Consider the following 20,839-nt stretch of genomic DNA (forward strand, 5'->3'; position numbering starts at 1 on the left):
AATTCTGCGGATCCAGGGGACTGGGAAATAAATCATGTTTTAAAAAGGCTTTTTTTTTTAAAGACAGGCTCGTTTCTGGTCCGCTTCCCATTTTCCTTTGGAAAGAGGGAAGGCCTGCTTATTGGGGGGGGAAGGGGGTGGGCATGAGTTCAGCTTGTTCCACATTTAGGAGTGGGGGCTCGGTTTCCAGAGGCTGAGGGATCTTTTCCTGTCTGCCCTCCCTGGCCTGCCCAAATGCCCAAACTCGAAAGGCCCAGCAGGGCATCGGACCCTTCAAGATGACTGTTGAAAAAACCAACCAAGCAGCAAAGGCCTCGGGAGCATTTAGTCCACATGGGCCAACAGCCTCCACTTCTCTCCCCTGGGGATTTGGAGCAGCTCCCCTTCTCTGACAACCTCATCTCCCAGCCTTGGGTCTGGCAAACCACTGCCCACAGGCCAAGCCCAGCTCACCATGTGGTTTTTTTAAATTTTATTTAATTAATTAACTTATTTTTGGCTACATTGGGTCTCCGTTGCTGCGTGCAGGCTTTCTCTAGTTGCGGCGAGCGGGGGCTACTCTTCGTTGGGGTGCGCGGGCCTCTCAGTGCGGCATCTTCTCTTGTTGCGGAGCACGGGTGCATGGGCTTCAGTAGTTGTGGCACGCAGGCCCAGTAGTTGTGGTGCACGGGCTTAGTTGCTCCGCGGCATGTGGGATCTTCCCAGACCAGGGCTCGAACCCGCGTCCCCTGCATTGGCAGGCGGATTCTTAACCACTGCGTCACCAGGGAACCCCAACCATGTGGTTTTGTAAGTAAAGTTTTATTGGCACACAGCTCGTTCATTTCTCTACAGATTGTAACAGCAGAGGTAAGTAGTCTCGACAGAGACCACGTGGCCCACAAAGCCTAAAATATTGACTCTCTGGCCCTTCACAGGAAGTCCGTCGACCCCTGTTTTAGCAGAACACATCTTCCTGGGTCCTCCAGGCCCAGGCCAAATGAATTCCCTTGGCTCACTGACGGACATTAGCACTTCCCAAAACATATCCTTCCGAAGAACCCGAAGCAAAGGGTACGAAGTAGCGAAGCCAGCAGAGATGGAGAGAGGTGTGGGCGACCTCTTAGTTGGCTCAGCCCAGGGCTGGGTGCGGCCAGCTGGTGTTGGGATGGGTCTGGCGTTAGGCCTGCCCAGGGGCGTTAGGATGGCCTTGCTGGGTGGCAGCCGCTTGGCTACGTTTGGGGCACAGCATCAAGGAGTCATAACCCCAGCAAGATCTGGCACCAGACAGTGAAGCCCCACGTTCTGAACTGAGACCCCCTCACCTCAACCACAGCAGTTGAAAGCCTCGGACTGTGTCTGCTTTGTCTCGGCCCTGCCAGGGCATGAGAGCTGGGCCAGCGTGGCTCCTGCTGTCCCAGGAGGCTTCTGGCTGCTAGGCCTGTTCAGAGACTCTGGCCACAGGATGCCTGTCTGTGGGTTTAGTCCCCCAGAATCCCTTTACCCCCAATTCCAGCTGACCCAGTGTCTGTGGGAAGTGTCTCTGTGCGCCAGCATTTTCTTGATGCGTCTAGTATTGAAATCTGGTTCTCGTCCTTGCAACTCCAGGAGCCTGATTTTCCGGCTGCCCCCCAGAGCTGATTGAACCAAGCCCATGAGATATGCCCAGGGAAGAGGTTCAGAGAGGTTAAGTAACTTCATCAAAGGGGCAGAGCCTGGATTTGAATCCAGACAGACTCCAGAGGCTGCGCCACACCTCTCCAGCGGATCCCCACTCTGTTGGTTTACAGTGAGCACTGGAAGGGCCAGGCTTCCCAGGTCTACATGGTGAGCCAGCCTGCAACCGGAAGGTGGCTTGCTGAGCGAGGGAGAGTTAGGTGCTTTAAATGGTGAGCGACATCAGACTGAGGCCTGAAGCCTGTGTCACCACAAGAGATGAACACTGTACTAGCTGCGTGACCTGGACCAAGTTACTTAACTTCTGGTTCAGAGTCTTCACCTGCAAAGTGGAGGGAGTTCCTTATCACTGTAGGTTTATCATGAAAAACAGATGAGTTACTATATGTAAGTGCTCAGCTCAATGCTTGGTGTACAGTAGATGCTGTATAAGTGTTGCTGCTGTGATGATTACCATTACTATCTATCAGGCCGCTCTCCTGGCCAACACCAGGCAAGCAGCCCAAGGGCTTGCCTCTCCGACTTGCATCTCCACGTTTCCTTCTCGCTGTAGCCACTGTAGCCAACGCTATTCTCCTTTGGAGGCAGTGAGCAGTTCAGCAGAGGAAGCACCAGCTGGGGTGTCCCAGACCTGGTTCCATTTCTGGCTCTGCTACTCTGGCCTCTTGGGAACTTGGGCCAGTTCCTTCCCCTGTCTAAGCTCAGATCCCACCCCCGTAAAATGGGGCAAAAGGTGTGTTCCCAGCTCAAGGACCTGGGTGTAAGTGAGCCACTGTTCACTGTAGGTAAACTGTCAGCATCACGTGTGGACCCTCTGATATTCTAGAAATGTCCACACCATTGATTAGGCTAAGAGCTTTTTGCCTCATAATGTTACCGTATCACATCTCACGATCTTAAGTTGTTTTAGGTGCTTTGACATGGTTCCTCCCTCTCGGCAGGAAGACAACTTTTAACCTCATATCACAGATGAGGAACCTGGGGCCCAGATCACACGTGGCTGTCTGAGCCTGGACGAGAGCCCTCGTTTCTTCTGGTCGCTAAAGGCCCCCGTTCTTCTGGGTTGGAGTTGGGGTGTGAGACTTTTTAAAACGAGGCTTCCTTGCATTTTGCCAGGGCCTGTCTGCCTTCCTCAATGCTTAGAGCTGGACAAGACATTGAGGCCCAGTGGTGCGGTGGCTGGAGACTGGCCTTGGGCTCCCCGACCTGACGTTTAAGGTTCCAGGCCCACGCTGCTGAGCGTGCCGGCCTGGTGAGGATCACGGCCAGCCACCCACATGGCCGGGGGGAAGGTCCGGGCTGCCTTCTCCAGGGCAGCGATAACCCACGGGCCCTGTTCCAGGCCCGGATCCTGTAGGATTCTCTGTGCTCCAGAGGATTCCTGCATTTTGCAGACACCTCATTATCCCCGTCCTGGCCAGCAGTGTCCCAGCTCCTCTGTAATCACTCAGGCCCACGCCCAGCAGCACTTCCAGGGCCAGGAAATCACTCCCCTCCCTTCCCCTCTCCTCCCCTCCCCTCCCCTCCCCTCCCCCGCCTTCCGCCCCGCGCGGCCCGACTCAGCGCCTGCAACCACTCGGCCCAGTGTGGACCTCCTGCCTGCCTAACGGTTCTCTCTTCTCCTCTGATTCTCTTCTCTCCTGCTGCTGCTTGCTCTCGGGGGACTCGGAAGTGTGGCTCTCCAGCTGGGCTGAGTCTCCTAAGAAGAACGTGACAGGTACTGCCTGGTGTGCATGTGTGTGAACATGTGTGTCCCTGGCATGCAGGCCCACGGAGCCGGTGCCCTGTGATGTGTGGCAGCTCTTTGTCAGCATGTTGGCGTCTTCTCGTCCCCTCTGCCTTCCTTTCAACCCTTTTTAGGTCCCAGATCCAGCCTTGGAGCCCTTTGGTGGGTGATGACCACATAGCACAGTGTGTCAGCAAATGCACCCTGGACCCGGAATGTGTGGGTTTAGATCCCGGCTCTGCCACGTCCTGGTCTCGGGTTACGTAACCTCTCGAGTCTCCCTGAGCAGATGCGGCAGCATCTCACCAGGAGCCTGGGGCACAGAAGGTGCTCAGGTGGTGGTGAGGCTCCCATCACCTTCCACCCCGTGAGATGGGCCAGCTGAAGACGATTAGTCTCCCTTCAAGGCTGTTAATCCGAGGCAGAGAGCTGAAGTCTCCAACACCCCAGCTGAGGCAGTGGTGGGTAGGGGGGTGGGGAGTCTCGTAACTGCAATGAAGTCGCAGCCCCCACACCCCGGGGATCCAGAGCTGGGACCTGCCTCTGGTCTTGGGGCTTCAGGACCTTGGGCTTCCTGGGCACCCATAGCCCTCAGGGACTTGGGCTTGGGCTCTGTGTCTGGGCAGAGCTGGGACAGAGGTCAGAGGCTTACCTTTAGCCTTGGTTTTACTGGACAATGGTAGAAAAACCTGGACAGCAGTGTTCTCAGCTGTTAGATGGACATGGTATCAGGTAGAGGGAAGGGATTTCCAGAAGGGTCTTCTAGAAGCCCCTCCATTTTTGTGAGTGCCACCTGGCCCTCCTTCCCCAGCCCAAACCTGAGAGCAGAGGTGAGGGTCGGGGTTGGGGGAGAAAACAGAAAGGTCAGAGGTTGAGGGGAGGGGGTTGGACCAGCCCCTCCCCTCACAGCCGTAGGCAGGGAACGGGAGGTGAACAGCCTGGGTGGGCGGGGCAGAGGAGAAGGCAGCAGGCAGAGGACCTCTTGCCTGTCCCAAGCCCCTCGCAGTCATCCTTCTCATGTTGCCTGTGATGAGGGCCTCGGCCTGAGCTAATCACTGGGCTCCCGTCCCTTTTTTCCCTCTCCCGAGACAGTGAGCCAGAGCCCACTTGGCCCACAACAATACATTTTATTCACCAAACGTATAGCCTGGCTGCCCGAGGGCCTATGGAGAGGCCGGCAGGCTGAGGCTGGCCTGGGAGGAATCAGTTGTGAGAGACTGAAGGGACCTTGGTGGGACACCCAGGGTTTGGGGGATCATGGAGAGCATGGGGAGCCTGGGACGGGGGCCACCGTAGGGATTGGCTTCTCAGGATGAGCCCAGCTGTTTGGAGAGAGAGCCTGAGGGGAGGCCACGTGGGCTGGGGGAAACCGCCAGACCAGGGCCGGGGTCTTGGGCGAGTCGCCACGTCACTCTGGGCCGGCCTTGGTTTCCCCATCTGGAATGTTGGCAAGTTCAGCGAGACTGGACACTCAGAGGTAAGGGGCTGACGCTGGGGATCCTTGTGGATAAGGGGCCTCAGGCTGCTTGGGCTGGCATCCATGCATAAGTGGGCCCTGGGGTTTCTGATACGGCTCTCCAGCTGGCAAATGCTCGCTGCCTGCCAGGAGGTGGGGTCTGAGAAAAGCATGAGAAGGAACAGAGCCATGGCCGCTTCTCCTGGCAACCGTGGCCCTTGCCCTGACCTGCGTGCTGGGGGTTTGTTTGTTTGTTTGTTTTTTATAAATTATTTATTTTGGCTGCATTGGGTCTTTGTTGCTGCACGCGGGCTTTCTCTAGTTGCGGCGAGTGGGGGCTACTCTTTGTTGCGGTGCGCGGGCTTCTCATTGCGGCGGCTTCTCTTGTCATGGAACATGGGCTCTAGGCTCAAGGGCTTCCGTGGTTGTAGCACGCAGCCTCAGTAGCACGGCTTCCGTAGTTGTAGGACGCAGCCTCAGTAGCACGGCTTCCGTAGTTGTAGCACGCAGCCTCAGCCTGTCGTGGGCTCTAGAGCGCAGGCTCAGTAGTTGTGGCGCACGGGCTTAGTTGCTCCGCGGCATGTGGGCTCTTCCCAGACCAGGGCTCGAACCCGTGTTCCCTGCACTGGCAGGCAGATTCTTAACCACTGCACCACCAGGGAAGCCCCTGCATGCTGGTTTTGAGGCTTCAGAGGAACCTAAGCCCTTCCTCTCCTCCCCAAATCTCCCATTTCCTGTTTGCTTTATAAACAGTCTACAGTTTACATAGGGCATTAACCCCATCACCTTATACCATGCTCAGAACAACCCCACAAAGTAGGTACTGTTATTGTTCCTGTTTATGGATGAGGAAACTAAAGCTCAGAGAGGTTAAGTGTCCTCTGCAGAGTCACAGAGCTAATAAGGACAAGGCAGGACTGGACCTCAGACCCTCAGACTCCAGTCTGATGCTCTCGCGTCACGACTCTCAGGCAATTATTGTGTCCGGTGCCGTGTCCTATGGCTCCAGTCCTGAGGCGTCTGTCTACCCTCATCAGGGAGACTCTTGTCTAAAGCATATGATCTGGTTGGGGAGCAGTGCCCCACAAGAAAATCCAGTGCATGACAGGAGCAAGCACTGTAGCTGAGTGATTGGATGGTTCCTGGAGGGGCAGAGATGGTTGGGTAGAATTGGGGTTGGTAAAGGGGAAGGCATTCCCAGAGGGAACAGCTAAAGCAGAGGCTTGGACATAAGAACCAGCATAGAAGAGTGTGACTGGCACACAGTGGGTGCTTGATATCTGTGTGTTGGATAAATGAACGTTGCCTGGATCAGAGGAGATGTGTGTCAGGGAACTTGGGGAGCTCAGGTTGTCAAGAAAGACTGAGCTTGAATTTGGCCTTTCTTCTTTAGGCAGCAGGGACCCAGTGAAGGTGCTGGAGCAGTGGATTGACTTAGCAAAAGCCTCATTTAGAAGCCTAAGTTGGCAGGCAGGAGCCAGGGGTCCATCCAGTTGGTAGCTAGAGGAATGCAGGTGTGAGGCAAGCGGGGGGCAGGGCTCTGGGGCACTGCCAGAGCCCCAGCAGATCCAGCCAGGGGCTGAGAAAGGCACAAAGGTGAGATGGATGAGACCCTGACAGAAAGTCCCCTTCCAATCTGGGAGGGACTCTTCTCTCTATAAGGAGTACTCCCCTTCTCCATGCCACTGCCAAACGCTTCCTATCTGAAGACAGGAGGCTCGCTCCACTGCATCTCCCCCTCCCTCGGGCTGACTCCTTCAGCCCCCAGTTTTCCAGGCCTTGGCTGGGAGGGGATCCAGAGCAGCCTCTGTGGGATGACATCACCCACCGGCCTGCCTGCCGAGTGTTTTCTCATCTGGATACCTGCTCCCAGCTCACACCCGTCCGAGCAGCCCTGGGCAGGCAACACCCTAAGAGGTAGATGCCAGAGAGCGTGAGCTTGTGCTGGGGGAGGGGAGGGCAGTGAGGAAGACAGAGTGTCTGCCTGTGTGTCCATCTGTCCGTCCCCTAGGCTGTGTGCTACTGCCTGTCTTCAGTGCTCTGGAACGCCTGGAGAACGTTTTCTTAACTTTTCTACCTGTGTCCCAGAGTGTCAGCCTTCAGAAAGCTCAGGCCAATTTCCAAGGGGCGGCGTGGAGGTGGGAGCAGTATGTGGGTTTTTCCCCTCTGAAATCTTGCCTCAGATTTCCTTGGCTTGGATTAAAATGACCTGATGTCTCCATTCCCCAGCACCCCGCTTATCCTCTCGAGCAGCTTTTGGCCACAAACCCATCACTCCTTGTTTCTCCCTGCCTCTGTTTCCCCATCTCCCCTTTTTCTCCCTTCCAGAATTTAGTTCTCTAGTTTTCCCAGATTTCAGAGGCGAGGCCCTGCCTAGTTTATCCGTATTGGCTCAAAGCAAGCCGTTAAATCACTGTTCATCTATCTGTCCATTCATTCATTCATTTCCCCAACAGTTACAGAGTGCCTGCCCCCAGTGGGCACTGTGGTCTGGTCAACAGATGCTACAAGAGTCGAGAAGAAACCCACACTCCAGTCTTTCTTAAGCAGCAACTATGTGTCAGATGTGGGGTGGGTAGGATGAGGCAGGGCCCCTCCTCGGGGTCAGTGGCTGTCTATAGGCCACAGACAGGACGTGAGTCAGGACGCAAGCAGCGGTGTCAGGAGGACGTGGGTTCCATCCCAGCTGTGTGACCTTAGGAAAATTGCCTCATGAGCCTTAGTCTGCCTGTGTGTGAAATGGGGCCAGAACAAGGGCCTACACCTGGGCTGTTCCGAGGCTCAGATATGGTCTGCATTAGGTAGTGAGCACTCATGAAAGCTTGCTATTAACTGTCAGCATCATCTGGGCTCTCAGGCTTTGGAAGCTCTCTAACCGGCTGGAGAACTCCTGTCTTCTGTTTGTATCTTGAGTTTTCCTTTCCCACAAACTGGAAAGGGAGCCCCTGTGTCCCACAGGGGCAGGGGCTGGCCCTTTTTGTGCTGGGTGCACTCACTACCAGCCCCCCCCCCCCGGGGACACAGTGGGAGGTAGTCTCTGTCAGCGCCATGCCCAGCGCTGCCTCTGTGCAGCCAGCAGGGGTAGGCACAGAAGCTGGCCCAATCTGAGTGCAGAGCTAGGCCCACCCTGCTGCCTAGCTGTTGGTTGCATTTTGGCCTGAAATACAACCTTGGCTTCGGATGGGCTGCCTGGGGCAGTGCCTGTGCACATCCATGTGGCAGGCCTCAGCTGGGACAGGGTCCCTCCTGGGTCTCCAAAGGACTGAGCTGGGGCTGCAGGGGCTGCACCTCATGGGAGAAAATTGCCAGGTGCAGTGGGTTTCTTTCCCTTCCATCGACCCCACCCTAGGTTGGCTGGAGCCTCCCGCACAGAAAGACCCAAAGATCCAAGCAGCGTTTCTCACCCTGGCTGTGTATGAGAACCATGGGAGAGGAGGGGCTGTCTAAAAAATACCTGAGGCCAATTCAGTCTGCATCTCTGGGCGTGGGGCTCAGGCATCAGTTACTTTAGAAGCTCCCCATATCTAGTGGGACCAAGTTGAGGATCATCGTGCTAGGAGAATGGGATGTCTGGAAACAAATCAGAGACAGTTCTGTAATGGAAAGAGAGATGGGCTTGAACCTAAAACACTGAGTGAATTTGGTTCTCTCCATAGCAACTGTGTGAGCTGGGGCAAGCCTCTTGTCTTCTCTGGGTCTCTGAGGTGTCTTTTGTGAAGTGGGAAGGTAACAAGGTTGTTGTGGGGACAAAATGGGACAGTGTATGAGCCTGGCATAGAACATTTGCCAAGTTAGACTCAGGCATGTGGGGAAGGTAGCTACGGGCTGAAGCACCAAGGGGGGACCCTCTCAGCCATTTCTATAGCCAGGCTGGTGGTGTGAAGCCCCCAGCCTTTCAGGAGACTGGTAGATGTATAGGGTGATAGACACAGAGTCTAAGAAGTATGCTAGGAATTCCTCTATGCCGGGGAGATGGAGAGGGGGGTCTGGGAAGGCTTCCTGTAGGAGGTGACCAGTGGGTCTGTGGTTCATGGATCCTTTCAGCTCCTAGCCGGCCATGTGTTATCTTAGGTGCTGTGTCCCCACTGCACTCAAGTGATGGTAATAGTGAGGCGCAGAGAGCTTTCAGCAGCACATTCAATGCCGCACAGCCAGTGAGCCGAGATGGGCACCCAATCTGTCTACCTTCCAGCCTGGCGTTTGCTTAATAAATGTTGCACTGATTCAGTGGCTAAAGAGGACAGAGAAGCTGCTCGCTCCCTGCCCTCTTCCTGCTTAGCCCCACCTTTTGACCCCTCAAGCTCCTGAAACTGCCAGGAGAGGGCAGCTGGTGGCTTCCGGGAGCCTGACCACAAGCCCCAGCAGAGCTTAAAGGCAGAGGGAGGCTGAGTCGGTCTCCATGTGGCCGGAGGGCGGCAACCAGGCCGGACGATGCCCCGTCGGGAAGCGGGCCTGGGGGCACGGGCCTGAGGCTGGTCCCCGGGGGACCAGGCCCGTGGGCTCAGTGGCCGCACCTTGGTAAGCCCGAGGGGCAGGAGTGGAGCCGAACTTGAGGAAAAGTTGGTGGGGGGCGAGCTGGGCTCTCCAGCGCTGGCGCTGGGACTTTCTTCTTGGGTTTCAAGTAAACAGTCTCGGCCCTCCTCCCCCTCCCCTGCCTCCACCCCCGGCTCCTCATTCGATGGGTCTCATGTGTTTCTATTTAAGGGCTGCGAGTAAACCCCAGTGATTGGCGGCCTCAAACCCTCTTGACTTTTCGCCTGGGCCCAGCCTGCCGTGGAGCCGTCCTCTCCCGCTCTCTCCCTCTCCCGCCCAAGGGGAGGACTGCTGACTCTCTTTCTCTGGGTTTACAGGGGTTGGGGAGAGGCCCGAGCCCTCCTCCTCGCCTGGCCTTTCCTCTCGCCTCTGCTCCGGCCTCAGCCCCCATGGGCCACCCGCCCACCCGCCTGCGGCCGTCCCCTCGCACCCCTGCGGCCGAGGGGTCCGGAGAGACCACGTCCGCCCCAGGCCTCTCCTCCGACTCCCTCTCCCTCGTGCCGGGCTGTGATTAATTCATCGCGGCCGCAGCCTTTTTCCTCTGAGTCCCCTCGGCCTCTGTCTCGTCTCTGTCTCTCCCTCCACGCCCCCCACCGCTGGCCCCCGGCTCCCCATGTCCCCCGGTCCCCGCGGCACAGCGGGCCGGTGTGGGGCCCTGCTATATGGCCTGTCCTTGGGGCCCGGCGAGCTGCGAGCCCTGGCTGCGGGCGGCCCCTCCGAGCGGCGCTGGCGACCGAGCAGCCTCCCCCGAGGCCGATGGACAGGGGGCGCCCCGGCCGCGGGGCCATGGCTGGCCGCTGGCTCACCGCATGCTTTCTGCCCTCGCCAGGTGCCGACACCCACGCCGAGCCCATGATCCTGGAACAGTACGTGGTGGTGTCCAACTATAAGAAGCAGGAGAACTCGGAGCTGAGCCTCCAGGCCGGGGAGGTGGTGGATGTCATCGAGAAGAACGAGAGCGGTGAGTGCCCAGCTGTCTGGCCGGCCACTCGGGCGAGGAGCCCGGCTGGTTTTTGTTCCCCTCCTCCTCCCCCACCTCTGCAGCTATACGTTATTTCCATCTGGCGGGGAGAGGGCCGAGGAGGCTGAAGTTTCCCCTGTTGGTTTGGGCTGCAGGCCAGCAGTTTGCCTGATGGTGGAAGAATGTCTCCACCACTCGGGGTAATTAACTGGCTTGTGTTAATGCAAGGCCAGGGTGGCAGCATGGACACGAATGTCCAGCCCATGTTCAGGGTCCCTGTGCCCTCTGAGGCCCGGGGGAGGTTGCTCCCAGCTCAGGGGCATCCTACAGCAGCTTCCCCCTTGGGGCCATGTTCCAAATTGGGGACAAGGCCGGGGTGGGAGGACCCGGCTGGTTGGTGGGGAAGGCAGGCCATGACGTCACTGTAGGGGTCCCGGGTCCTCAGGCGGGTTGTCTGAGGAAAGGTCAGGCCTGTGGAGGTTGGCTAGTGTCTGGGCGGTGAGCTGACTGCCCCCTGCTGAGCTGAAGGCCGCCAGGCCCTGGGAAGAGGGCCCAGACAGGGGGGATGAAATCAGGTCCTGGGGCCAGGGAGGGTCCTGCAGCAGCCGCCCTGTCATTGGGAACTGAGGCTTTGTCTTGGCTGTCCAGGGGCCTGCCAGTTCCAAGGTTCTCACCGTGTAGGCCTCAGTGCCCTTGGCAGCAGGGGTCTCTCGGGTGGAGAGAGGAGGGCCTGATCCCGTCGGTCTGAGGTGCAGGCGTGTGTGACCCCTGCAGAGCCAGGGATGAACTCTGGCCCAGGATATCCATCATCAGTTTGCTTATGACCTGCTGGCGCTTGAACTGGTTCCTGGGGTGTTCTGTTTTGGTTTCGGTTTGCTGTGGGGGAAGGCCCCCGTGCATGCGGGCACGTTGGAGCCTCTCTGAGCTGTGTTTGGAGGACACTCCCAGAGGGGAGGGGCCTGTTCTTCTTTTCCTGTTCCACTCTATTCCTCTCCAGTATTTTAAGCTCTGACAGGAAGACAGATCAAAGGCTGTCTGTGCCCATTCTATAGATAGAATAACTGAGGCACAGAAAAATTGAGGGGAAGTGAGTCACCTGAAGTCAAAAACAGAACAGAACAGTTCTTGGGCCCCTGATTCCTATGCCTGTGGGCAGCAAGTAGCTGTAGAGATACTGAGGAAATCCCAGTGGGCCTCCTGGGGGAGGTGAGATTAGGTTCCTGTTGCAGGAGTCTCAAGAGCTGTGCTCTCTGAGAACAGGGCCGTGATGCCAACAAAGACCTGACTTATGGCCCTCTTGGGTCTGGAGTCTTCAAAGCTTGTTCCCCTCAGAGGTGGCAGGCTCTGCCCTTGTGCCTGGTTGGCAGTGGCTGTCACGAGCATAAAGGCCTGGGCTACTCACCCCAGGTGCCCACACTGGTCTCCTTCCTGCACCGCTTGGCTTTCAGCCTTTGTCACAGTACCAGCCCCACCTCCCCGCCCCCGCCCAAGCTGCATTGTCAGAGGGGCCTGGCCCTAGGAACCCTAAGCACCTCAAGACCCAGAGGAAGGGCTCTCTAATGGCGGGATTGGAGACACCCACTGAGGAGAGAGAGAGATGTTTGTTTTGGGGCTTGCTCCAAAGGAAGGCGTGTCGGCTTTTCCATATAAGGTCAGGGCTGCTCAAAAGTAGACGTCTGGCTTAGGGACCCTCTGCCTTGTGTCACCAGCACAGCTGTATAGCCCTAAAGCAGCAGGAGGAGTGAGCCCCCATGTCTCTGGGTACCAGCCACTGGCCAGGATGGCTGAAGAGGAGACCCCACACAAAAGGCAGTCAGCCTGTTATCAGACTCCCTGCTTCCCTTTGCCTCCCACCCCACATCCAGGACCCTGCCTAGGAGTGGAGGAGGGAGAGCCTTGACGAAGTGGGGCTTTTGTGGCAGGCTGCAAAGTATTAGGCACCTCCTTCTCCTGAGGAGTCCCCGATGGCTGTTTGAGGGGGCTCAGGAAGCCTGAATCCCCAGAGAAGCCCAGTCTGGTACACTGATCCTCTGAGGGAGCTGCCGTCTCTAGAAGCAGGATTCTGCCCACTACCATGTACCGGCTGGGTGACTTCAAGCCCCTTGCTCCCTCTGGGCCTCAACTCTCCCTTCTGTAAAATGGAGACAGTCTTGTGGCTGCTTGGAAACAGGGCCTGGAGTAGATGACCTCCCCAAGCCCCCTCCCAGATCTGGGCTCCGAGGCTGGGAGACTCCTTAGGGCCCTGGGTGTTGGGTAGACAGAACCCTGAATGTGGCCTTCCCAATTCTCTGGGCTTTGTGTCTCTCCCCTTGATGGAAACAGCTGCTCAGCAGCAGATATGTACACGGGGACCTTGGAGTGCTGTGTCCATGGTGCAAACCCACACCGTCTGTTGCTGTCAGAAACAAGGAGGCCTCCTAGAGTGTACAACCAGCGTAACCAGAGAAACTAAGTGGGTGGAGGGGAGCAAGGAAGAGGGCCAACTGCAGATCCTTGGGAGGGTGGTTTCCCAGTTCAAGGAAGCTGGATGGCTGACGGCAGGGGGAGGGGAGGTGTGTTGGGCATCCTGCAAGCTGGCTTTGGAAGGAGTGGTGAGTGAGGCTTTTGAACTCTGGAACAAAGACCCAATTGTGATGCCTTTGACCTTAGGACTTGGTGGGCGTGTTGAGGCATTTCCACTTAAATTGTTGGGGCAGTAGCCCCAGTTAGCACCACCCTGCCCCCTGGGGCCTTGCCTTGCCTGCTGGGAGCCAGGACTCTGCCTGTGTCCCCTTCTCACTTGGCTGAAAGTCCTTCGCGTAGAATGTTCAAAGAGGGACCCAGCCATCTCTGGTTCTGCTTGCTCATCAGAGCCCTCTGGCAGGGACCACAGCCCCTGAGGGATTTGGAAGTGTGCTTGTGCCAATGCTCTGTAATCTCATTGGTCTAAAGAGAGATGTGTCTGATGAAAGGCAATTCAGCATCAGTAAACAGTAAACACCAGGTCTAGGCCATGCACTTCACATGCGTCATCTTACTGGCATCATGGAATGACCCCTTGTGGTAGAAAGCACTCTAATCATTTTGTGGCTGAAGTAACAGGCTAAGAGGTTAAGTCATTTCCCTAAAGTCCCAACAGCTGAGATCTCTCCCTTATACGGAGGAAGTGTGGGGAGGGGTGAGAATGGGCTGATCCTGGCAGGGATCATCACTGAGCTGGTGATGCTGTGGGTCAGGGACAGACATGGGCTACCTGAGGGTGGTGTATACCCAACACCAAGGACAAGCCTATTCTAGGGAATGTAAATGGGTAGAAGTCAAAGACACCCACAGTGTTGGGACCTGAGTGGCTTCAGGGAAAGCATTTTTGATCAAACAGTGGGCCTGGGGCCCAGCCAGAAAAGGACTCTTTTCCTTCATTGATCAAGGACAAATCTAGCAGAAAGATTAGCAACTTTGTTAGCTTTGCCAACCATTTTTGTCTTGTCCTTGAAAACCCCTCCACCCTGACATAAGCAACAATGCCTGAGATAGCACCTTTGTAGGACATTCTTAGACCTCAAAGACCACATTGGCTTTACCTTCCAGGAGGCAAAATCTGGTCTAACTTCTGGCAGAATGGTGATGGCAGGGTCCCAGTTGCTCTGATTTCTGTGTTAAGCAAAGCTGCTTCCAACTTTCCAGGATGGTTTCCTTCTCTCAGGGTTAGGAGCCAGGGGAGGATGTGGGGATATGAGTCAGCAGATGCTCATTCTTTTCCTGCTCCAGCTTTCCTTCTCTGAGTCTGTGCGTCTTTCCTGGCACTAGTGTGATCACCCTGGGAGATCTTATACTTCCTTGGAGGCACATAGCTATTCGACTAAGGTAAAAGCATTGTGTTGGCAAGAAGTTTTGAGCTCCTGGTCCATCCAGGTGAGAAATTGTACTGGTGAGAAAACTAAGCCTTGGGGAGTCTGAGAATCTTCAGTCCCCTCCAAAGTCAGTGCTTTAGTCCCAGTTGAGTTGTGAGCAGAGGACAGATGCCCACTTAGACTTGCTCAAGAATCTACTGAAAGGATTCGGGAAAATCTCACCAGAATCCCAAGGGTGGGAAGTACATCCCAGCTGCACAAGGACTGGGAACCAGAAAGCTGGCACGAGACAAAGCAGCTACTCTTCTTGGGTACCATGTGGATTTAAAGTCCAGCTGTCATCTTCTCCTAACTGCAGACCAACCTTCCTTGTCTTGCTGTTCACTTGTAACAGTGGCCTGTTCACCTGCTGTTGGTTTATTGAGATAACTGCCACCAGCTGACAATGGTCTCTGGTTCTCTGAGTTCAAAATTTGAAGTTTGAATCTGATTAGTTTCTGGCCAGCCAATGGATGGGCAGACCTTAGATCAGGTGTCCAACCCTGGGCCAATCAGCTGTGTCTGGGGGAAGGGTCATGGGGTATAAACATGGCTACCTTGCCAACCTATTCAGCAGTGGCTGCTGGAGCACAGGTTTTAACGAGAGGAGGTAATGGGGGGTAAACAACCCCAGAACATGTGGGCTGCATCTACTTTACTTATTTAGCAGCTGTGCGTAGTAAAGAGAACAAAGAATCAGGAGTCTATTAGATTTAGATCTAATGCTACCCTAACTGTGTGATATAAGCAGGAATCCATTTCCTCATGAGTCTAAGAGAACAGTGATGCTTCCTACATGGGCTTTGTTTTTTCCTTCAATGAAATGTAACTATTCATTATTTGAGGAATATCTTTATCAAGAAGACAGACTAATGAGCTTTCCCCTCAGGCTTGTGTGTCATAATGATTATTTTGTGTTGTCAAAGACGATGCATTCTTCAGCCATGTATTTTGTGAGTTGGAATCTTCTTAACACTGAAGATGTATCTATTCTGTTACTTAGGTATTTCTTCATGAACGTTGTTATAACTGGTTCTACACGGACTTTTTGTAAGTGAGAAATACACTGTATATACTCATCGTTTATTCATTCTTTCATTTATTTCTCAAGTCTTGAATACCTCTTTTGTCCCAGGCTCTATGCCGATTGGGTGCATACCCATACGATTCCTGCCTTTATGGAGTTTAAACTTAATTAATGTGAGCATGCTGGGTACTTAGTGGGTGGACTGTACTCTGAGACTGGGATAGCTCTGCAGATTTTCTGCTGTCTTAAATGGACTTCTCCTATGTATCTTCTGTGTCTTTTACTTAGATTCTGTGCTTACTAAGGAACCTGCTGATTGGTCATTCAGATTGCCAATCTGCTCTTGAAAAGACATGTCCCAATAAAGTGAGGATAGGCTCTTTCTAGAAGGGCAGGTTTGTTGCAGTCTGCATTACAGATAAGTGACCTAACTCTCTTAACTCTGTAACAGCTTTTTAAGTGTTTGGTTCCAGTGAGCCAGCCCCATTTAGATGTGGTGACTGGTCCCCACGAGGTCCTGTCCCAACTGACAGAAAGCCTTGATCTGACACCCTTCTCTCTCTAAGTACAGCACATGTATGGTCCTGCTGTGTCAGGCTAATCAGCAATTCCAAAGTCCGTTCTGGTCCAAGACTGTCTCTGGTGTGCGGTTGTTGCCCACTTCATGAAGCTGCCTGGAAGGGAAGGGGCCATCGAGTATAAATCTACGGAAGTGAGCGTCCAAATCCAGCCTTGGGCCCCTCAGCCCAGCTTTAGTCGCCTGGGCTGGAGATGGTTTTGAGAGTGAGATTGCCCGACAGCCTAACAATTAAAGATATGGGTTCAACGTAGGTAAGCCTGGTTTTCATATTGATTTGGCACTTACTAGTGGTGACCCTGGGAAGTTACTTGAATCCTCTGGGCATCAGTTTCCTTACCTGCAAAAAGGAGATAACTGTACCCACCGCTGTAGGGTTATTATCAATATATGCTGCTTCAAGAGGAATTCAATGCTCAGTTTGTGATAGTTGCTAGTAAGACCGCTGGACTGGGGCAGCTCTACCACAAACTGACTTTGGAACTCACCTCTGGTTAGATGCCCTCTTGTGTCCTCAGTTTCCCCATTTCATGGTGTCTGAAGATTCTCTCAGCCCTGATGGTTTAGTGAGGTGGGTAGGGCATGGAGGGAGCTTACTACAGGGTAATGACAGCAGGACACCATGCTGGGGACCAGAGTCGCCCCCCTGGAGCCTTTGCTTGGCAGCTCTCCTTGGCCCAGCCCGTGACAGGGAGAAGAGTTGGAGTCCAATTCCCCTTGGTGACCCAGGAGTAGACCTCATGGGATCAGGAGCTCCATGCAAGGCCGGGAAGAGGAGAGGCCCACCTGTGATACCCTCATGCTGGCTGTCACTCAGTGGCTCTGTTGCATGGCACAAAACTGAAGTGCTGGGGGCAAGGGGACTAGCATAGTCGGGAAAGGCTGCCTGGAGGAGTTGGAGACATTGAGCTCGGCCTTGGAGAGAGGGGGATTAGATAGGAGAGAGGGGAAGGAGTTCCAATTCCATGTGAGTGGAGTGCCAGGTGGAAGGCTGGGCCCACTGAGGCCCTAAGACAGGAAGGCAGGTGTGTGGTTGGTTGCCTCAGGAGGTGTGTCCTGGTGAAGAAGGCGGAAGTTGGGCAGCAGTGGATGGAGAGGAAGAATGGGGCCACGGAAAATAGGTGAGCAGGAGAGGGATCTGAGAATAGTAGTATTAGAAGCAAGTGATCCTGACTGTGGGGAGGAAGATGTCAGGGGAAGATGTGTCCGGGACTGGCCATAGCTCTTCCCTTGAGCTAGATCTGCACGGACAGTTGTCAGGAAGACATCCAAGGGCTTGTCAGCACTGAGTGCTGCCAGCCACCTGCCTGGAGCCAGCTGCCAGGCGGCCGGGTGGGGCAGCGGGTCCCCAGGCGCTCCCTCTGTCTCACCTCCACCTGTTCAGGTGGGGCGATGGAGTGGCTGGTCACATTGACCTCACATTGGCTGTATGGACCTATCGTGTCCCACGGCCTTTCCTTGAATAGACATTTCTGCACAAAAGGTGTGGTTCCATGGTGACCTTGGAAATCCATGCAGCTGAAGTACCACAGTGACACCAGCTCATCCCAGCCTCAGCCCTGGAGCGATACGTGGCTGCCTCCCCTTTTTTGGGGGAGGGGGGCAAGCAAGATTGCACTGAGTCCTTTCACAAGCATCTCAAATGCTGCTTTTCTGGGTTTGAACACCAGGGGACCAGTTGAACCACACACTGCCCAGAGCCCAGCAAGGCCAGTCTTCAGGTGATCAGTCATCACTAAGTCCATATTACTTGACTAAGTGCCAGGCTGGTGCCCAGAGGTGACAGAAGCCAACAAAGTCCTACACTTATGGGGCTCACATGTGGTAGAGAAGCAGCCATATGTAAACAAGGAAGATAAGTCTAGATTTTGAAAAGTGCAATGCAGGAGATAAACGGGCACATGACAGAGATTAAGCAGAGGAAGGAGGTGATAGAGTGTGGCCGGGAAAGGCCTCTCTGAAGAGGCGCCAGTGGAGCTGAGAATGCTTGGAGCTTGGTGAATAGAGGAAGAGCCAGGCGCTAGTTACTCTGGGGGAGAGGTGGTACGGACAGAGAAGTAGGAGAGGCCACGTGGTACCAGGCCAGGGCGTGCTGTTCTAGGGGTAATGACCACTGCACACCAGGTGGGAGTCTTATAGTGTAGCGAACTGGTGACTCCACTCCCCTCCCCAGACATATCCTGGACCAGGTGCCCCGGGAATGGGCAACACCGGAGACCCTCCACCTGCCGCCAACACACACACACACACGCTTTGTCCCCAGGAGAGGTGACAGACCTGCTGAAGTGCAGGGAAAGTATCTGTCCGCACATTTCCTGCACTCTTACATAACAGATTTCACCCTGGGACTGTAGCACTTTCTGGGTTATAATTTGTCAGGACCAAGGAGACTTTGGGTTGAAAAATTGCTACCCCTTGTTCTTTCCCCAGATCATCCCGCAGCTGTGTGATATTACACCCCTCAGCAGTTGGGTTTTCAGTAGTTGCTCTGCTGGATATGGGGTTTGCCCCGGGTGACAGTCCTCATCTCTATCAGCATCTTTTCAGATTCCGTAACCTCATCCTCTGGGTTCCCGGGGGCTGACCTGGACTCCCTGGCCTCATTGTGGGGGAACAGCCAGGGTGACTCAGTCGTGAAGCCTGGTGTTCACTGGGGTCTCCATCCTGGGAGCTGAGCTGTTGAATCCCAAGAAGTGGAGGGAAGCTTCTGGCTCATGTAACGCCGAACTTCATTTCTATCTATGTTTGGAATATGCTGTATGGAATTATTGCGGGGGGGCGGGGACGGGTTGTTATTTCATTTACTTGTCTCAGCCCCAGCTCTACATTCCCTTCTAAGTCAGGGAGCTCTCAGCCTCATGCTAAAATGCATCTGCCTGTGTAAGCTTTCATTGGACTGGATTGTGGGGAAGTGGCCCAGGCACCATGGGAGGTGATGGAAAGCCAGACTCAGAGAAGGAGTTAGCCAGCGACTGGCCACAAAGTGAGTGAACCATGAGTGGGTTTCTGAGCCTGGTGTGCTGTGATAGCAGAGCCCTCTCTCCTGTTGTATCTGTCCCATTGGCATTGCCACTGGCCACCCTTGGATCACTGTGTCCCAGAACCTTGTGTTTTAAGGGATGTTCTAAGCCCAGTGGCCTGAAGCCTGCGTGTCTGTTCTCTGGACTCTCGTGCTCGGGGGATTATTGGGGAGATCGAAGCCACCGGGGGAGTAAGTGGCTGCTTATGCCAGCTAGTAGGGATTTGGGACATTTTTCAAGGTGACCTGTTTCTGAATCAGAATAGCTTGTTTTACAAGATATAAAACCATGTAGTTTATACAACATCTTGGTAAGAGGAACGGCAGATCTTGGCATTCTCTCCTTTCCAGGCAGAAATTGAAACCCAGAGTGGTTAAGTGACCTGCCCAGAGGTTGCACAGCTGGGAGGTGGGGCATGGGCTTCCACACTATTTATCCAGTGCTGTTTGTACAGTGTTTGGAAATCTGTAATGCAATCAGTGTTTGCATTTCTCTTCCTTGTGGATTTTACTTCTTTGAAAAGCCAAACCCCAGAGCGCTCTGCTGTGTGAATTCTCCAGGCCACAGAGAGCAGGAGAGCAGAGGTCAGTCCCGCTGAAGCCCCAGCTGGGGTAGGAGCAAGGCCAAGGGGTAGGGCAGACGGAATATGAAAGGGAAGGGGAGCTCGCTAGCTCAGTTTCCTGCAGAAGAGTTGTGACTGTTCCAGTGTATGGCTCAGCCAGGTCCACGGGGCAGGGCTGGACTGGATGGGTGGATGGGTCCAGGGCACTTGGGATCTCACCAGAGATCCGCTCACCAGGACTGAGGGTGTGAGAGCAGAGCCTGGGCTGTGCCCGGGTCCTGCCGGTCAGGACGCCTTCCCCTTTGTCCAAATAAATAAGGCCTGTCCTGGCGCCGCCCCAAACCCCACAGGACCCAATGAAGAGCTCCATTGAAGTAATCGCCCCTATCTTCCCATTGCTGGAGGTGACGATATTCTAGGGCTCTCTCTTACCTGCAGGGTAAAGGCCCAGATGCAGCGAGTCCATCACATTCACAGCGCACCTACCATGCGCAAGGCAGAGAGCACAGTGCTGCTGGGGCCAGATGGTATTACTGAGGGGGCGGGAGGGCGGGACTAGAAGGCACAGTCGGCTCCCGGTGCCTTGGGCTTTCATGAATACTGTCAAGTTCAGAGATGGGGCGGTGGCTGGCTTGCGTGGTCAGGGAAGTCTTCTGGAGAAAGTAGGCCTTGAACAAGGATCTGAAGTGCTCCAAGCTAAGTGAATGACATGTGCAAAGGTGTGGCGTGGCACAGATGAGGGGGATCCAGCCGGGTGCCGGGGCTGCCCGGGAGGAGACGTTCCCTTAGCGATAAACAGGCCGGAGGGGTGCCTTGAGCGCCTCAAACGTCAGGGGCAGGAGACAAGCTGCAGGAGACATTTCGGACCATCTGCCCGAACCGCCCTTTGATAGAGGAGGAATGGAGGCCTGAAGTCACTTGCCCAGTGTCCCACAGAGTTTGTGGCAGGGCTGCCACATGGCTGGGGACCATTGGTGCAGAGGTGCCATCTCCGAGGCATGCTGGTATCTCCTTTGAGGCCGCGCTGCCCGCCCAGGGCTGGGTGCACCCCATCTCTCCTGACTGACTGAGGCCCAGCCTGTCCCCCAGTTGGAGGGAGGAGGTGAACTGGCTCTTCAGCTCCCCACCTTGGGCCGCTCAGCTGCTGCTACAGCTGGAGCCTGGACGCAGAGAGCAGAGGCAGCCCCAAGAGAGAGCGGCTCCCTGTGTGTCCTCCCCAGCTCCCTGCGCTCAAACAGGCTTATTTTTCAGACAAGGTGCCTTCCCCCACAGTGAGGTCATTTTCAGACACCCCAACTTGAATGCAGACTCCCCCTTTCAGCAACGCCACTTCTCGGGGCTTAAGTGGGGCTATCCCACTGGCTAGCTGTCCCCCCACCAGTCCAAAGCACTGCCTTCCCCGCCTCTTACATTCCTCCCTCCCCCCAAGGCAGGCGGTGGGGTCACTGTGGA

General features: G+C 55.1%; 1 protein-coding gene across 10 annotated transcripts in view; it reads left to right on the top strand.

The window, feature by feature from the left end:
• SH3PXD2A (SH3 and PX domains 2A) overlaps positions 1 to 20,839 on the top strand; it is a 235,484-nt gene that overhangs the window by 170,846 nt on the left and 43,799 nt on the right. For 6 of the 10 annotated variants that reach the window (XM_030865530.2, XM_030865531.2, XM_060286715.1 and 3 more), the window contains 2 exons: positions 3,329 to 3,373; positions 10,201 to 10,332. In XM_030865530.2, the coding sequence (XP_030721390.2) occupies positions 3,329 to 3,373; positions 10,201 to 10,332 (177 nt within the window). The remainder of the gene's footprint in view (positions 1 to 3,328; positions 3,374 to 10,200; positions 10,333 to 20,839) is intronic. The other 4 variants (XM_030865520.2, XM_060286716.2, XM_060286719.2 and 1 more) reach the window with 1 other exon arrangement.

This window comes from Globicephala melas, chromosome 16 (assembly GCF_963455315.2).
Source record: "Globicephala melas chromosome 16, mGloMel1.2, whole genome shotgun sequence".
Taxonomy (NCBI): domain Eukaryota; kingdom Metazoa; phylum Chordata; class Mammalia; order Artiodactyla; family Delphinidae; genus Globicephala; species Globicephala melas.